This window comes from Solenopsis invicta, chromosome 10, assembly GCF_016802725.1.
Source record: "Solenopsis invicta isolate M01_SB chromosome 10, UNIL_Sinv_3.0, whole genome shotgun sequence".
Taxonomy (NCBI): Eukaryota; Metazoa; Arthropoda; class Insecta; order Hymenoptera; family Formicidae; genus Solenopsis; species Solenopsis invicta.
The window spans coordinates 18827866-18845548 of record NC_052673.1 but is presented as its reverse complement, the minus strand read 5'-3'; the positions used below and the strand labels follow the sequence as shown (position 1 = coordinate 18845548).

Sequence of the window (17683 nt, the reverse complement as noted above, 5' to 3'; positions counted from 1 at the left end):
ACTTCGAATAATATTTTAGAGAAAAATAAACAAAATTATTAATTTCTTATCTAAAACGTGAGAAAAAGATTAAAGTAAGGATAATGAATTACATAATTGAAAATTTTGCTGCTTGGATTAATCATTGATCAAGTTAATTCAAGTTTGATTAAAGTCATTCTTATGTCCATTTTCCTATCACTTTGGATTGACTACACTGTAGAATACCCGCGAAAGGACCACTGTGTTTACGTCGCGCACGTCACAGATTTAAAATCGCTCCTGGCGAAACGGTCTCTTGTTGATGTTGCGTGATAACAGCATCCAAAGTGATCGAAAATTAGAGAATTGCGACGCTTCGTACTTCATGAAAAATTGACCGGTGTAATACGCAAGATTTTAGTGAAGCTGATGATTTTACGTTCCAAAAAATGGACGAACTGCAGGTAAAAATTGAAAAGTGGACAGAATTGATACAGTCGGAGAAACTGCAAGATGTATTGGAGGATATTCAGGTACTTACTCATTTAAAATAATATCCTTGTATAATATAATTAAAATCTGAAGGAATCCAATGAGGGATCATAGCAGGATCTAATATACTAATATTTTTTTTACATGGTTCTATATACATTTTCATATTTTCTTGTATTTATTAACACAATCTCACTGTTAACATTTTTTCAGATGAGCATCCAGGTACAACCTGACAATAAACTGAATGATAATATATTTAAATTGCTAATAAGCTTATGTCGCATGGCAGACAAATGTAACAAACAAAATTGTGAGACTGGGAAAGATATTGCTAAATTAGCCAAATTGCTTTGCTCGTTATTGATCAAGGTGCCTAATAACAACAACTTTGTCAAAGCCCTATTTAAAATTGTTCACTGTTTAATTACTTTTAATTTACACGATGACGCAGCAGAGATCTGCTGTTACCTGCAACCTGGTAATTTATATGATCCCCAAGACGACACTATGAATCTTCTGATAAAAGTATTATCCTTATGGCGTGTTTCAGTTAACAATATATATTTTACTCTTACAAACGAATCTTTAAACACAGAAACTTATAGTAAGCTAAAAAGTGTCATAAAGCATGAAATGAAAATGATACAGATAGCACATAAAAGTTACACGAAGCATTTGATTGTGGAAATAAGCATACATTTAGATAGATTAGTAGCAATTGATAAGGACAAGAGATATTATGATGATTTTTGTAAATATACATTGAAATACTTGTCAGGAGTGCAGTTGTATTTGGATGAGAATGAGAAATACATAATATATTGCCATATACTGGGTATCATCTGTCATGTAATATGTAGAGCCATTAATACAACTGGCATGGAATCTGCAGTAAAAACATTAGATGAATTATTTAACTGTTTTAAGTCTCTCCTAGCAAAAGATAACGAATGCTACCAATGCTTTCGACAATTTCAAAGCTTGTGTACAACTCTTTTAATACCAAAGGAGAATCTTGTCAGCAACAGTGCCAAAAGTATACAAAATATTATTAGTTGTAATTTAAACATTGCTCAGAAGTATGGATATACAGGAGGTCTTATGTGGAATGCACTTAATATTGGAAAAATAGTTGAACTTGTATTTACATACTGGGACAAGTGTATAGAAACTGATAAACAATATATGCTTGATTGTTTACTTGATACTAACGTCTTACTAGAACTAATGAATTTACTCATACATTTAAATGTAGATGAATTTTACGTTAAACAAGCGTCGATCAAATGCAATTGGTGCCAGAATAAATTGTGCACAGTTAAGAGAAATTTATACAATGTCATAGTGATGAAATGTAGATGCATCAGTTTAGTATGTAAATTTCCCATGAAAACTTTGCCAGCGAAAATAGGTGCTCTTGCGAGAGAAATTTTAGAGCAAAACGGCAGATCGATTATTCGTGAAATAGAAGAATGTGAATGTAAGCGCTGGAAAGAATCGTGGAGTACTTGTCGTAATTTAATTTATAATGTAGGCGTACTATTGGAACATGTATATGATGAAAGCATACGTCTATACTCCTTTCTATGTACCTGCGTTTTTCAACTCGAAGGAACTGAATCAAGCTCTATATATATCAAAAGCTCTAAAAGCTCTAAAATAAACTTTGAAAATATTATTTCTCTTGCATTGCACAGATTAAGTGTTGTGCATTATAATAATACTATGTACAGGGAAGCTATGACTGTGTGTGCATTGAATGCCTTGTTAACTTATAATCAGTCAGACACAAAAGCTTTTAATATATGGACAAATATTAAAAAGAATGCTTCTGAAGAAGTTGCAAATTTTACTATGTTGGAGTGCTTGACAAATGATAAAGACAAGATAAAGAATGAATTGGGATTTTCAGTTGATACTTCCAAGTATGATTTGACTGAGTTGTATTTACGTGAAGCAAGAAGTTTACTGAAAGAACAAATTGCATTTACAAATGGTGTGGCAGCAGTTTTAGAAAAGCTCCGGAAGCTACAGCCTAGTAATAAATATGCACACACGGTGCAATTATTAGGATATTATTTCTTAGGTTTTAAATATGATAGCTCTATTCTGAAATATCATGAGCAAGCTATACACGATTTAAAGCAAGATAAGTCGAATTCTGTAGCTATTCTATGCTTGGAAGCTAACTTGAGCCTTTTTATGTTTGTGGAGGAATTGCATATAATGAGTAAACAAACTCATATGGAAATGGAAAATAAAAAATTTGCTTTATCCGCTCCTAAGTTACGAGAACTAGCTGAAACCAATTCTCCAAATGTAGTTTCCTGTTATACTATGATAAACGTTAAAAAAGATACTAATCTTATGTTATGTCTACAAAAATCTTTGAAGAAATGGAAACAACTATTCAAATGCTATTTTGTAAGTTATTTTAAAGTATTTAAACTACTATTAAAAGCTTTGCAATTTAATTATATAAAAACGTTTCATTGTTTATAGAAAGAAATCGTGAATAATTGGGAATCTAATCTTGTACTTCGCATGCTAATAACGGCTGGTGAATATGCCCGATTATATCGGTATGAAGACTGCGAAGCTGAAATATGGACATTGGCATATAAATTAGCATTAGAAATGAATGATTATACAATTATTTATAGTACGTTAAATCATTTTATAATAATCAAGAAAGGAATATGTTACATTAGGGTGGTCCTTATTTTGGATATTTTCGAATTTGTATGCTCCCAAGGGTTTAAACGCTTCCAAATTAATAAAAAGAAATTCCCTAAAAATTTGAGCTCTTAATATCAACTCTAAGATAATTCGCATGACCTAAATTTCTTATGGAAATAACATGTAAAAAACTTCTTTTATTCTTCGAAATTTTATATGTCCTTTACGAATGATCCTAAAATTATGAGAAGTAATTATTTTTGTAGAGAATTTAACGCTCTACAGAAAAGGTCTTATGATTTTTCGGTAAGTCTACTGGTTCAAAAGTTATTCGAGGTCAAAGTTCAATTAAAATAAAATCATTAATGTTTTCAAGTATATTTACAAAATAAACAGTTGTACCATAAAATATATTACAATGTAATATATATTACAGTGTAATATGTTACAATATATTACAATGTAATATATTTTATGGTACAACTGTTTATTTTGTAAATATACTTGAAAACATTGATGATTTTATCTTATTTGAACTTTGACCTCGAATAACTTTTGAACCAGAAGACTTACCGAAAAATCATAAGACCTTTTCTGTAGAGCATTAAATTCTCTACAAAAATTTCTACTTCTCATAATTTTAGGATCATTTGTAAAAGACATATAAAATTTCAAAGAATAAAAGAAGTTTTTTACATGTTATTTCCATAAGAAACTTAGGTGGTCATGCGGACTATCTTAGAGTTAATATTAAGAGTTCAAATTTTTAGAGAATTTTTTTTTATTAATTTGGAAGCGTTTAAACCCCTAGGAGCATAAAAATTCAAAAATATCTAAAATAAGAACCACCCTAATGTTACGTGGATATGCTAATAATAAATCCTGTTACAGTTACAAGCCGTTGTATATCATTAAGACAAATCAATAACGATTGGATTATTACTGCTAAGAAACAGATTGTAATGCAAAGAAATTCTGAGGACAAAAATGTAATTGATGCCATTGCTATCTTTTGGATAAGTTTAGCAGACCTTTATTTTGAATGTGGAAAGGTAAAAAAAATAAAATATAACACAAGCAAATACTTTATATATAATACATATAGAAAATTTTCTGTTTGATTTTTTAGTATGATGATGCTAAGCAATTACTTACTGAAGCTAGAAGCCTTTCAGGAATTTCATTTCTTGCTAATAAATCCGTGTATCTATTGAGTTTAGATGTTATCATACGCAACAGTCATTTTTATAAAGATGATATGCAACATGAGAATTACGGTTGGTATCTTGTGGAAAGTTTGTATGCAATAAGGAGCTTAAATCAAGATCTACTGACGAAAACATGTAATTATAATTGATGAAATTATTTACATTTCTATTATATTTAATTCTATAAAACTATCCAAATTGTCCAATATATATGTAACATTACTTGACTATTTACAAAATCTTTTTTCTTTTTTCAGGGACAAACCAAGTGACATACCTTTTCAGTTACGATGTACTTTTCACTATGGGAGTTAATTTGTCCATAAGAATAAACAATCTATTGTCTTTTCGTGGTATTAGTCAAGACTTGGTGCGACTTTTAAAATCAGCACATATTTTGAACGCGATGCTGCGTAGCGCCGAATTATTGAAGTCGTTGTGTTATATTGATCTGTCGCGTTTACAACTGAATGATTGCGAAGTAAAGCTGCAAGACCTCGAGCACATGTTAAACATTGAGACATTCCAGTTATCGATAGAGTCTAAACCCGTTGAAACATTCTCAGCTAATCTCGCGGTAACTCCTACGAAGATAATAGATCCCGTTAGAAATATGCCGCAGTATGATGCTTCCCCAGTGCTCGGCAAGAAAGTCTTTGACTTGCCGAAATTTACGTTGCATACAAATTGCGATTGCTATAATTGCGGCAACATTTCGTATCAGTACTTGGTATTTACTACCACTTATATCAGAGCGCAGCTATATGCCTTGCAAAATCACACTACGGCAGCGCTCGATCACTTCCATGGCGCTTTTGAGATTAGGCGAAGACTATTCGAAGAGGAGAAATCAGTTTTGCCTGAGAATTGGTCTGATGAAATCGGTGTGAAGCGGTTCTCTTGGCAAATTCGTTTCTATATCACTGATTACGTACAACTATTGATCGATTTCTGTTACTTTCTAAAAACAAAGATAATGTCGAGGCAAGAAGATGCACTCGATATTACCAATTTAGCAATAAATATATGCTGCAAATATAAATTAGAGGGACATCCTGTCTATATAATGGCGAAAGAATTAGCGCTTGACAATGAATTCCAACCGATATTAGAATCTTCAGACTGTTCAAGTATGTAATATCTAACTTTCTCGTATAACTTTCTTTTTTGGAACAAATTTCAGATAAAATCTTTATATTTGTAATAATTTCTATTGCAGAGTTTATGGTTCCACAACCACATGACATTGATATAAATGATCATGCAAAAATCTCGAGTGATCCAAACGTTTGTGTCACGCCAGTCGCTCAGAAGCATCATATCAAGAAACCTCTTTCACTTCGACGTAAGAATAAGAGTCCAGTAACTTTGAAGATGACTCCAGTTAATATGATTTGGAGCGATGACGAAGATAATGATTTATTATCACCACCACGACCACCAGCAGCCACATATTCTAATAGAAAAATCAAATCACGTACAAATTTAGTAAAAAGAAAAATTTTGGAAGAAGATTTAGCAGATGATCTAGCTAGTTTAAACATAGAAGATTCTGTGTCGAAAGAAATACGAAAATCAGAAAATGAAGATAGAAGCAGTATGCAAAGGAAATCGATAAAGGATATTATGATTCAAGTAACGTCTGTAGTTCCAGATATATCCAAAACTTTGATGAACTTAGTAGACAAATCAAATTTACCTGCCACAATGGAAAATATCGATAAATTAATACAAAATGTAGAAAGTCTCAAAATTAATTCAAAGACAAGAAGAAAAAGTATTAAAGATACGAAACAATTGACAGTCGTTGATTACAATAGGAATATAAATCAGGCCATAGAGTTATTGAAAGACATGACAATAAAGGAAAAGATAAATGACAATATCGATTCTTCTATGTTGACAAAACCTAAAAAAGTTGATAAATTACAACATCAGAAGATTCCGGAAATTAAAGTTGATAAATCACAAGATCAAAAGATTCCAGATGTACATAACGAAAAAAAATTCTTTAAAACCAGATCATTAAGAGGAAGTATTAAAAAAATGGACACATTATTAACGAAGGAACAAAAGGTACAAAATAAATCTCCTAAATTACTTATAAATAATGAAGATTACGATGTACGGACAAGATCGAGTATTAGAAGGTCTCAAAAAGAAAAACCGTCGTGAAAACAGTATTAATAATTATAGAAATCAGTTATATTATTCAAAATTTTGTAGAATAACAAGGTAATATTGAGTGTATATTTCATAACGTGATAAAATAATCATTTTTAATAAAAATCGGATTTTATAAATATTCAAAGGTACATCTTAGTGTATTATATGTAACAGAAAATTACTGGCTTTACATGCTTGTAAACTATTTCGAATGGATAGAGATTAAACTTGGGATTTTAACTTTTTATTATACTTTATAAATAGCCACTGATTTTGTCCCAATTAAATATTTTATAAATTCAATTGACACTTTTATTTTTCATTTTCATATTTATTGTTCTTAAAATAAGTATCACACAAGTCTTTACTATAATATAATAACAATAAACTGTGGAGCAAAAAAATAAACATGTAAATACGTGCTTACATGCATGTTATACAATTCCGCGGTTTTGCGCTAACAAAACAAAACAAACTTAATTACAATACTCTCTTAAATCGATTTAATGTGTGAAAAACGATTATTATGCAATAAAAATAAGATTCTCGCTTTAATCTTATGAGACACATATGCTTTTTTCTGAACGGTACGTGGAAGAAGATTGATTATAACAGTAAAACAGTTACCCTGTTTTATATATATATAATAATTAATACATGAAATTAAAAAATTCAGAAAGCTATCAGAATTAGAACAAACACAATTCATCACATGAGAATAATAATAGTAAAAATTTAATAATAATCAAAGAAAGAAAACAGATGTGTTTCACAACAAGAGGCTGCTTTTACATTTTTATACCGATAAATGGACTGTGTTACATGAGTGTATAGCTTTTATTCAATTTTCTTCTCGCGTATAAAAATAACAAAGTTATAATAACCTGTAATCACAGTCTGTAAGTGGCTATAATAATTCTGAAGCCGCGGAACATTCGTCCCTTACATTGTGCTTAAGACATGCTAAACTCCTCGCTTCTTCTTGCGTTTTGGCCAGTTCCATTAATGCCAAAGCACCCTGCCATTTCTTATTGTCTTCTTGTACCGGTAATTTAACTATACTTATATTGTCCTCCTGCTTAACAACTACTTTCGTTTCCGTTTTTATAGAATCTATTGCAGGCGATTTCGAGATAATTTCTTTGCTGCTATTGGAACTACCAGCCAACATCAGAACCGTCGGTCTGGTTTCATTTTCGCTGATATGAGAGGTGGCTAGCAAATTCTGATTCGTTGTATCTATATGAACGTGCTGCTTCGTGTAATCGAAATGCGAACATCCAGATTCAAGATCTTGAATTTTTACAGCGGATTCGTTAATACTACTATTAAAAATACCCTGATTATTTGATAAGCTATTCAACGAATCCCATTGTGGTTGGTTCAGTGGATGCACAATCTCATATACATTTTCTTCCGTTACTCTTAAAGATTCGTTGTTGTGACTCATCATGCAGCACATTTGAGAGGTGCCATATGAAGGCTCCAATTGTGTATTTGGAGTTTCTAATTTATTGTCTAGATTCGATATGGGTGTATTACTCTCGGTGATGGAATTGTCCAAGAACGTCGTGTACCAGTGAAGCTCTGATTCTGTAGATTCGCTCAGAATTTGTTTCTCATCAATTTTGCGTATAGTCGTTACATTGTTAGACCGAATGTCTTCATTTAGATCTAGTTGTTGGTCCAAGCAATTTCTTAGCCATCGTTTCTTTGGTTGTAGTCTGTCCAAGGGTCTTCTTAACGAGGTGATCGCTAACTTGGTATTCGACGCTTCCTCATCCTCGGATGTTTGCAGTACTGCGCAACATGGCTCTGTTGGATCCTCGTCCTGGCTCTCCTCCTGACTATCCTGATTATCTCCATAGTGCAACCGTTGATTCGACGGATTGCGGTCGAGATTTTCTTGTTCCCCAGCAATATCCATCATGAGGCCTTTTCTAGATTTTATCCTCTTGTGATTTTCGGTATTCTTCCAAGTCTTCTTTTTTCGTTCGTTCTTTCCAGTCGGAGTTCGATCTTCTCGTTCCCTAGACATCTTGTAACGCTCCAGCCATCTACTTACATCGTATGGCAATTCTGTGTTATCCGACACTGGCTTTAATACAAAGTCATCTGATCTTGTGAGATTGGCATAAGGATGGTCGGGACAATGTCTATTGGCATGAGTGAATCTTGTTTCACAACCTGGTTCGGTGCACAAAAATGGCTTCTCTCCTGTATGCAATCGTTGATGAGTCTTCAGTTGTCCCGATTGAGTGAAAGCTTTTGTACATCCAGGATAATCACATAGATATGGACGTTCTCCTGTCATCATAAAACAAATATATTATTATATTTTATATCAAATTAATATATTTATTGTACAAATTATGAAATATCATTCTTCTGATATTTTATAATTTACTTAATATAAAATGGAGTGGAATGAAAACAGATTTTTATTCATTTGTGTATTAACGTTACACTCTAAGAATGTCTAATTTTTTAAACATAAATTAGTTACATAATATTAATTATTACAAACGTTTTAAAACTTTAAATACAATTAATACATAGTTCAGTATAATAATAAAACGATAAGAAATGATTTTTATATGTATATGACATTTAAATATCTACCAAACATCAATATTTTTTCAGTTCAGTCAATCATGAATCCAGTTATGAAAAAAAAAAAAAAATACAATAGTCAAGAACGTAGTATTTTGGAAAACTACGTCTACCGGCACAATGTGAAAGCGGAAAAGCAGTTTTTTTTTTGTTCATAGACAAAGACCGTGCAACTTCGTAACTTAACGAATCAACACGAAAACGCGTGAGCAAATACGTTGGCCCTTCCTTTCCCCTGCCCCTTCATTCCTTACAGGACCGATTAAAATTCCCAATCTCACACAACTCGGTGTGGCCGTCACTCGTTAAACATGTAACGCAAATTTCGCGCGCAATTGGCAAACTATGGACGAACTCGCCGAATTCGAGAGGGACAGGGAAGGTGTCCACGCGTTGCACCGGCACGCGAGGCGAGCCATTTAAGTATTTAAAGCGCGGCATGATGGCCGATTGGCGGGACGCGATCGAGCGAGCGAGCGAGCGACATGCGTGCAAAGCGGAAGCATCGGTCGCGCGCAAGATCGTTGCTCCTCGAGGTAAACGGCGCGGCATGACGCGCGCGCGCGAGCGCGCGCGGACGCGTGGATTCACGACGCCGAGGATGGCGCAGAGGAAGAAATATGTGTCATTTACCCGTGTGAGTGCGCAGGTGCGCCTGCAGCTCTTCTCGCGCGGGAACACCCGATGGCAGTAGGTACACTTGATGCTGCTCGGCGACGTGCTACCCTGCTTCATGAGATTCGTGAGTGCGTCGGCGCGCGGTCGGCCGCGCCGGTGGCTCTCGGAGACGTTGCCGGCGGCCGATCTGCCGCCCGCGCCACCGCCGCTCGCGTCCAAACCCGCGACGACGTGCTGCTCCCCACGGTATTCCGGCGAGGAGCACGAGCTGCCCGGGCTCAGGTTCACGTTGCGCGCCTCCTCACCCCAGTTCCACGGGTAGAGCGTCGTGTCGCACATCGACGGGCTACGCTCGAGCAGCGTGTCCGCTGACGGGCGCGACTCCCGCTTCGGCGTGTGCAGCTCCATCGCGTCGCTGCCACCCCCGCGTGGTCAACCGGCGCGCGAGCGCGCGCGCCCGCTGTCTCCTCTTTTTTTCACCTCCGCGTTCGTCCGTCCGATTATTCCGCCTCGCTTCTCTCACACAATCGGAGCACACTCTTCTTCCCCGTAACCGTTGTCGCGTTATGTCGTGCTACGCGATGCGGTTGCTGGTCGCGGCAACCTACACCGCTGACTGGCTGGCTGACACGCGCGACCTCTTTGCCGCCGATGCGCGCGTGGTACGACGCGCGTGCCGCGTGCAACTGGTAAACCGCCAAAATACGCACACACGCACACGCGCGCGCGAGTCGTCCGTCAAGATGGCCGATGCGTGCGCGCGCATTCGTCCAGCGCCGGTTTGCACAGGTTTGCACCATTGCACAACCGCGCGTGAACCAGCGTGAACCACGTGAGATGAATCCCATCGCCATTCGTCGTTACCGCCACTCTACTTATATGACGACGACGCCACGCGGACGCTTCCACCCTTTGTCATCGATCGAGCCGCTTTTCGTCTCTCTACAGATTCAATCGCAGTTTCCACGCGCGCATCTGCCGAGTGCTTTCGTGAATGATCGTACGAGCGCACGCTCCAGCTCAATTACCTTAAACCCATTCCACAATACGATGGAAAAAAAGGGAAAAATTAAAATTTTGATGATTCAAATTTTATTGTATGTACATCCAAACCATATCACCTATCCAAACGCGGCATCGCAACGCAAGTTCAATGCAAGTGATTTCCGGCGATCGTGTCGATTATTGGTCGGCGTCTATTGGACAACACCGATCGACCAACGCCGATTGGTCGCGTGACGTCACGCGCCGCCATACAAGAACGGAACTCGTCGTTCGTCGTTTCAAAACGACGACGCCGATATCGTAATTATCTTTCGCAACGTCTCAAAGACGAATGAGACGTGGAAGAGCGGTGTGGACGGACGCGTGGCCGAGGAATGCCGCGTCGATCGTATGCTGCGGCACGCGTGCGTGATTTTCTCGTAAGATAAACGGCTCGCGTTTCATGGAAATCGCACCCAATCGCGGTGCCGCTGCTTGGCTGCTCTCTTCCCGCACCCGAATGCCGAATATAGGATATAGGAACAGTTGAGAGTCTGGTCGCGCGTCGCGATTCCATGCACCGGCGAATCACGGCGAATCGAGCCGCGCAAAAATTCACGACGCAATTTTTCACGTCGCACGCGAGGCATCGGGCCGACAGTGCCGACACGCGAACGATATTCCGAGAGCGACAAGCGATAATCTCGGTGGGGGAGGTGGCGCGCTCGCTGCACGGCCACGGCAATTCCGTGCTCCCTTTCCCCTCCGCTCCCCTTCCTCCTTCTGCCTCCTTCGCCCCCGCGCTCCCCTCGTCTCTCGCGAAAGCCGCACGGTGCCGCAGCGGGGTAGACCGTAGACCTCGTGGTGGACTCGGGCTCTCCGACTCGGCCATATTGGATAGTGAATGACTCCGTTACACAGGGGCTCAAGAGTAGCCGTGAAACCTTCGCAAGATCCTCGACGCCGTGAGGATACTGAGCCAAGATGGAAAACGAGTACACAGTTACGGTCACGAACAAGTTCCTGCTGGCGCTCGACGAGAGCGAGGATCCTCTGGAGGTGCTAAAAGTGCGCGAGCAGGAGAAAGAAGCCAAGAAGAAAGAGAGGATCTCGGAGAAGGAGAATAAGAGCAAGCAGCAGCACCAACAGCAGCATCAGCAGCAACAACAGCAGCAGCAGCAACAGCAGCAGCAACCGCAGGACGGTCAGAAGGCGGCCAACAACAAGACGCAGAAGAGTCGCGTGATCAAGGACGCCCAGCAACCGCCGTCGAAGGCGCAGGAAGCTAAAAAGGATCAAGGTTAGCAGCCCCCTCCGGTCTCGCGTGTGCGCGCGTTATGGCCGTCTTCGGCTCCCATGTGCTCGAGTCGCCGGGATCTCGCGTCGCCCTTCCGACGCCGACGTTCCTCGGCGGCCGCCGGCTATCTCTCGCGCCCTCCCGCGATTTCTCGTCGCCCGCCATCCCGATCGATCGGTCGCCGTTCGTTCCGACACCGCCACCAAATTTTCTAAAAATGATTTGTACACCTTAAAAATAGGCTCGTGCGTGTCCATTCCGCGCGACGACGGTCTTATATGACCCGCGCTAGGGACCACGGGACCACCATCGAAATCCAACGTTGGTGCGCCAACGCGCCCGGATATGCGTCTTAACGCGATCGTACGCCAGTATCTGTCTCCGAGATATCTTACGGTTTATCTATTTACGATGGAATCGTGCGATCGCAGGTGTATATCGCGAGATCCGGTTTCTATTACTTTCAACGCGATATCTCTGCATGTGATATTGAATGAGTAACATGTGCAGATACTCGCGACGCATAGTGGTTCATCACTAGAAAACTTAATATTCATTGTCGGTGTGCGTGCGTGCGTGCGTGCGTGCGTGCGTGCGTGCGTGCGTGCGTGTGTGTCTGCACGCTCGCATTGACTGTTTCATTTTTAAGTCTTTAAAAAAAAATACTTTTAAAAGAGAATGTATGTGACTTATCTGAACTTTCTCATATAACTTAGTGATTCTATGACTATCGTTGACAAATTATAAATTTTTAATCCTTTTCTTTCAAGATATATAAATGTGGTTTTTTTTATATATTTTGAAATAGTATTCTCGTTTCAATATTTTCAAATTATGCATCAAAGCACATGTAATTTTTATTTAATTTCAAGAATACAATTAATACATTTAATTAATGGTGTAGAATCTCATAATTTAGATTTTTTTCACATAGGACATTTATTCACAAAGTAACATTTTTTCACAAAGAATAAGCGTTTTATATTTGTTTTGTATTAATGTATTCTCAGTTGATAAGAAGCCGACTCAACCAAGGGCCACTGGTGGCGACCGCAACGTCAAATTTTCTGGTGAGTCTCGCGAGGAGCGCAACAACAGGCGCAACCGAGAGGATGGAGAAAGGGCGCTGCGAGGACAAGGAGAGTTCAGGCGAGGACCTCCTAGGTTAGTTTCAAGATAACATTTAAGATATTGAGACAATCAACAATCAAATATTATATGATTGTTTTGTTGTCTCATTGTGCAAGTAACAAAATCTTTTATTAGTTTATATGAAATGCTGAAATCAAACTCGACTTTGTACTAACAATTCATTGTTTTGCCTCTGAGCTATTTAGGATCTCGAATTAAAATCTCTTAAAAAAAAAGGGAAATATAGTTCTACATATATTATAATACATTAGCATTGTGTTTTGATCAAATAACAAATCAAATTTTACATTTATTACCCAGAATGATTTCTAAATAAATATTCAAGACAATTTTTCTTGGCTTATTTTAGAATGAAAATCTTGTAACTGTATACCCTAAACTGTTTCATTAAAATCTTAATGATACCCATACATATCCCTGGTAGATGCAAAAATATTTTATTGGTATTAGAAAAGAGTGATTAATACTACATGTATACACACTATTTAAAATAATTTTTAAAAAAATATCTCTAAGCTCACAATTTTTATTTTTTTTAATTTTACATTCTGTATTTTGGAAATAAAAGAGGACATGTATTGCAACAACAACACAATTTAAAAATTGTTATTTTTTACTTGTCTACAAAAAGGAGAAATCTAATAAGAATTGACTACACTGAATGGAAAAACTAATAATACAATACTTTTAGCTCTTTACAAAAGACCAAATTGTTATACAAAAATTGCATTTAAAAATAATATCACAAAATTTTATGATTTAAAACATTCAAATTGCAAAAATTTTATTTGACTTGTAGCAAATAAGCAATGTTTTCATACAATCTTTTCTTTCTAAAGTAAGCCAAGGAATATCCTCTACAATTTTTTGTACTTAAGAATCATCTTGTATATATGATAGTAAGATAAAGAAGTGTATGCGCATTTATCAGTATTTACAATTGTTCAGATTTTTGGACTTAAAAAAATCTTTTTTTACACTCTTGTAATATAATTGAATATTTATTCCAGTGAAGGCCGCGAGACCCGCGAAACCCGCGAGTCCCGCGAATTTCGAAACACGAGTGAGACCCAACGCGGCGAATATGGCGAGCGTCGTGGACGTGGTGGGATGCGCGGTATGGGTCGCGGACGTGGTGGCCCTCGTGGACGCGGCGGTTTTGATAATCGCGGCAAACGCGAGTTCGATCGTCAATCCGGTTCTGATAAAACGTAAGTATCAAAACGCGTACGCACACAAAGGCGTGCACGGACGCATAAACAACAGAGGCATTACACTCGAATATCTCCATATAATAATGCTCGCCTCGATGTGTGCACTGTATCAAGGTTATTATTATGTCTAAGCGAATTCTTTTTAGAACACTGACAAATGCAGTCTGTATTCACTCCCACTTTGCTTTGTATTTGTACTTTTTTCGCTTAATTTCATTCTTTCTAGCTATAATATTATACGTTTTGTTACACACGACAGTGAATGCTTACGATAGCTTATCAAATATTTTTCTTCATTTCAGTTTTTTTTTTATAACCATAATTATATAAATAAGCAGGAATGATAATTTCTCAACAGAAGCATTTGTAATGAGGCACGCATTGTTAATTATGTAACATTATAATGCTATGTAGTTTGACTGGTGCACTATAATTTAAAGCCTATTCCACATTTGTCTATTAACAGTGGAATTAAACCAGTGGATAAAAAAGATGGTGCTGGCAGCCATAACTGGGGTACTCATAATGACGAAATAGAGTAAGTAATTTTAAGATGGTTCAAGTTTCTTACAGCAGCTGTTTTCCAATAATAAATACAATACATCTTGACCTTTATTCTTTTCTGTCTTTTTCTTTTTTTAGAGAGAGCCTGAATCAAGATAGTCAAGATTGGGCCAATGATAAACCTGACTCTGATCCCCAACCGCCGACTGAAGTTAAAAATGGAGAAACAACCGCGGATACGACTGTTGAGGAGAAACCGGCTGAGGAAGAAACGCGCGAACTTACTCTGGACGAATGGAAAGCTTTACGAAATAATAGAGCGAAGCCTCAATACAATTTGCGAAAGGCCGGTGAAGGTGAGGATCTGTCACGTTGGAAAAAGATGTACGCTCTTGAAAGGAAGAAGGAGGGTAACGAGGAAGAGGAGGAAGAGGAAGAGGAGTACGACGCGGCCGCGGAGTATCCTCAGCGCGTCGGCAGGCAGAAACGTGTGTTGGGCATCGAAATCCAGTTCAGTGACTCACGACGTGGTTCCGGCGGTCGGGGCCGAGGCGGCCGCGGTCGTGGCGATCGTATGAACGGCGGCCGTGGATTTGGAAATCGTGGCGCTCCTAGAGACGGTGATACACGCGTAAGTACCCGCATTATATGTATACTTTTATTTTTTTAATTATAAGGTATTAAGAAAAAAAATTAAAAATGTAAAGATAATATGCCTTTTGTTTGCAGTCACAGAACGAGCAAAGGTCGCCGAGAAGTCGTCAAAACGCTCCGAAGGTAGACGACGAGAATGACTTTCCTTCCTTGGGATAGGTAGCTTCATCTGTTGACTATACAACATCCCACCATTGCCGTCACCATCAGTACATTTACTACAGATAAAGCTACACTAACTAAAAAATATTACTATCGAGAATCTTGCGTTAGTGATAACTATTATTAATGCATAATACAGTACACCGTTACAAAAATGAGATACGTAATATTATCTAAAAATTCCTCTCGTGACTTGAACGTCAGAATTACACATTGGCATATAATCGTACACATGAAAAGTTGCATGATGTATGAAGAAGCAAAGCAAATAGATAACGATCCTTTTTTGTACTTGTGGGAAGCCATTTGTCTGTAACTAGTCCGAGACACTGGCCAGCGGACGAACGATCTGTGAAGAATGGAGCATAGTCTCTGAACTTGTTAATAATTTTGAATCCATAATGATGACAGAAATATAAAGAAGAGCGAGAGGGAGAGAGAGAGAAAGAATTTAAGCGGACCAGCAAGCATAAAACGTTGAGGAGTATATACTTCAAGTTACAGTTTCAATCTGCTTAAATCTGAATCGAAGACAATTGCTGAAAGAAGGGGAAATTTTGCTGTATACAAAAGTAGTAGAATGTGGGCTGCGGTATCGATCTTGATCTCGATGTCGCGTTAAAGGCCTAAAGGAGGCTGGATGTAGCATCGATACACGCGCGAACATGTAAAATATCTCTTTTTTAGGCGTAAATTTTAAACGCACTTTCTGTTTTATAAGTTTTATACGACATTTGGAAAAGAAGAATCCTTCCTTGTGAAACACACACACACACACACACATGTACACATACACATACATACACTGGCGAGTTTAATTACTTGCCATGCGTAAAATGTAAGAAACTTAACAGGAAGGGTAGATTTCTATTTAAGAAAACGCATCCTAAATAAATCATCTTAGAACTTGCTAAGTTTGACATATATATATATATATATATATGTATACATAGAGAGAGAGAGACTTCCCTTTTGATGATGTAGTCGATCTTGCGAAGTTAACGTTTAATATCTTGAACACACATTGACACAGTTTTAGGATGGATATATATATATATATATATATATATATATATATATATATCAAATAAACACATGGATATGTATACATGTATGTATTCTATTATAATTGAGAGAAGTGAGAAACGTGATGCGCTGAGAGGGAAGATAGAACGAATGAGTCTACACTCATATTGCTATGTTACACTTATGCGTTCTCATATTCTTAATTACAAACTAATATTAGTTATTTACTATATTTGTTATACAATTAAAGAAATTATCGCAGCCAAAAGATACACCTCATGTCCATCATAGACGGAAAGAAAAGAAGATAACAGAAAAACGTTACGAAGCTGTTTGATGCTTAGGTATATGTGTAAATAACATTTACAATAATAAATTGTGACGATGATCGGACATTGAACTCGATTAACTTCATCAGTCAGACAGTCATAAGATTATTCTAAGCAGGTTCTTTCTCTTATTTGTGCACATCTGTACAGAAAAAAAGCGTAAGTACAAAAGTATGCTATTTTGAATGTCGCAGAAGGGAAAAAAAGGATCCGAATCTGAAAAGAACTAACTCTCATTGAGACGTGTTGTGCTAATAAAGTTGTAAATGTAACAATTTATTGTAATTTCTTCTCATAGTTTACAATAATCGTTCCATATATGACTAACCAGACAATCGACTTCACATTGTTTGCTTTAAAAACATCTTTTTTTTAAATTTTTTTTTAATTGCCGCCTCGATTCCGATAAACGCCATTTTAATTATGCGGAATTTACATTGCACAGTGAACTAAATAGAAGACTAATTTTGTACTCTATAAATGTCGCACGTGTATATGTATAATTTATTAAGTTTCATATTAGATTGATCGTGGATATAGAACGATCGCACTCGCTTAAGTATCAGCTGTGATCGATAAAATGAAGCGTAGATATTATTTCGGTAGAACGTAAAGTGAGCT

At 37.5% G+C, this 17683-nt stretch overlaps 3 protein-coding genes across 4 annotated transcripts; 2 read left to right on the top strand and 1 right to left on the bottom strand.

Annotated features, from left to right (window-relative positions):
- Window positions 1–2: 2 nt before the first annotated feature.
- Window positions 3–6754, top strand: LOC105197661. The gene is made up of 7 exons (XM_011164136.3): window positions 3–494; window positions 667–2880; window positions 2959–3118; window positions 4027–4187; window positions 4265–4478; window positions 4601–5473; window positions 5563–6754. The coding sequence occupies exons 1-7, from the start codon at window positions 411–413 to the stop codon at window positions 6516–6518; spliced, it is 4662 nt and encodes a 1553-aa protein (XP_011162438.1). The 5' UTR covers window positions 3–410; the 3' UTR covers window positions 6519–6754.
- Window positions 6755–6819: 65 nt separating this feature from the next.
- Window positions 6820–10729, bottom strand: LOC105197662 (regulatory protein MIG1). Its single transcript, XM_011164137.3, is given in 3 exon segments — window positions 6820–8816; window positions 9756–9785; window positions 9788–10729. Coding segments are annotated over 3 exon segments (1791 nt in total). The 5' UTR covers window positions 10149–10729; the 3' UTR covers window positions 6820–7416.
- Window positions 10730–11372: 643 nt separating this feature from the next.
- Window positions 11373–17128, top strand: LOC105197663 (plasminogen activator inhibitor 1 RNA-binding protein). 2 transcript variants are annotated; one of them, XM_011164138.3, is made up of 6 exons: window positions 11526–12024; window positions 13032–13185; window positions 14184–14384; window positions 14854–14925; window positions 15030–15522; window positions 15621–17128. In XM_011164138.3, exons 1-6 carry the CDS (start codon window positions 11709–11711, stop codon window positions 15702–15704), a joined length of 1320 nt encoding a protein of 439 aa, XP_011162440.1. In that variant the 5' UTR covers window positions 11526–11708; the 3' UTR covers window positions 15705–17128. The 2 variants fall into 2 exon arrangements, with proteins under 2 accessions (XP_039310519.1, XP_011162440.1); XM_039454585.1 differs by lacking the exon at window positions 14854–14925 and having other exon boundaries at window positions 11373–12024.
- Window positions 17129–17683: the final 555 nt, after the last annotated feature.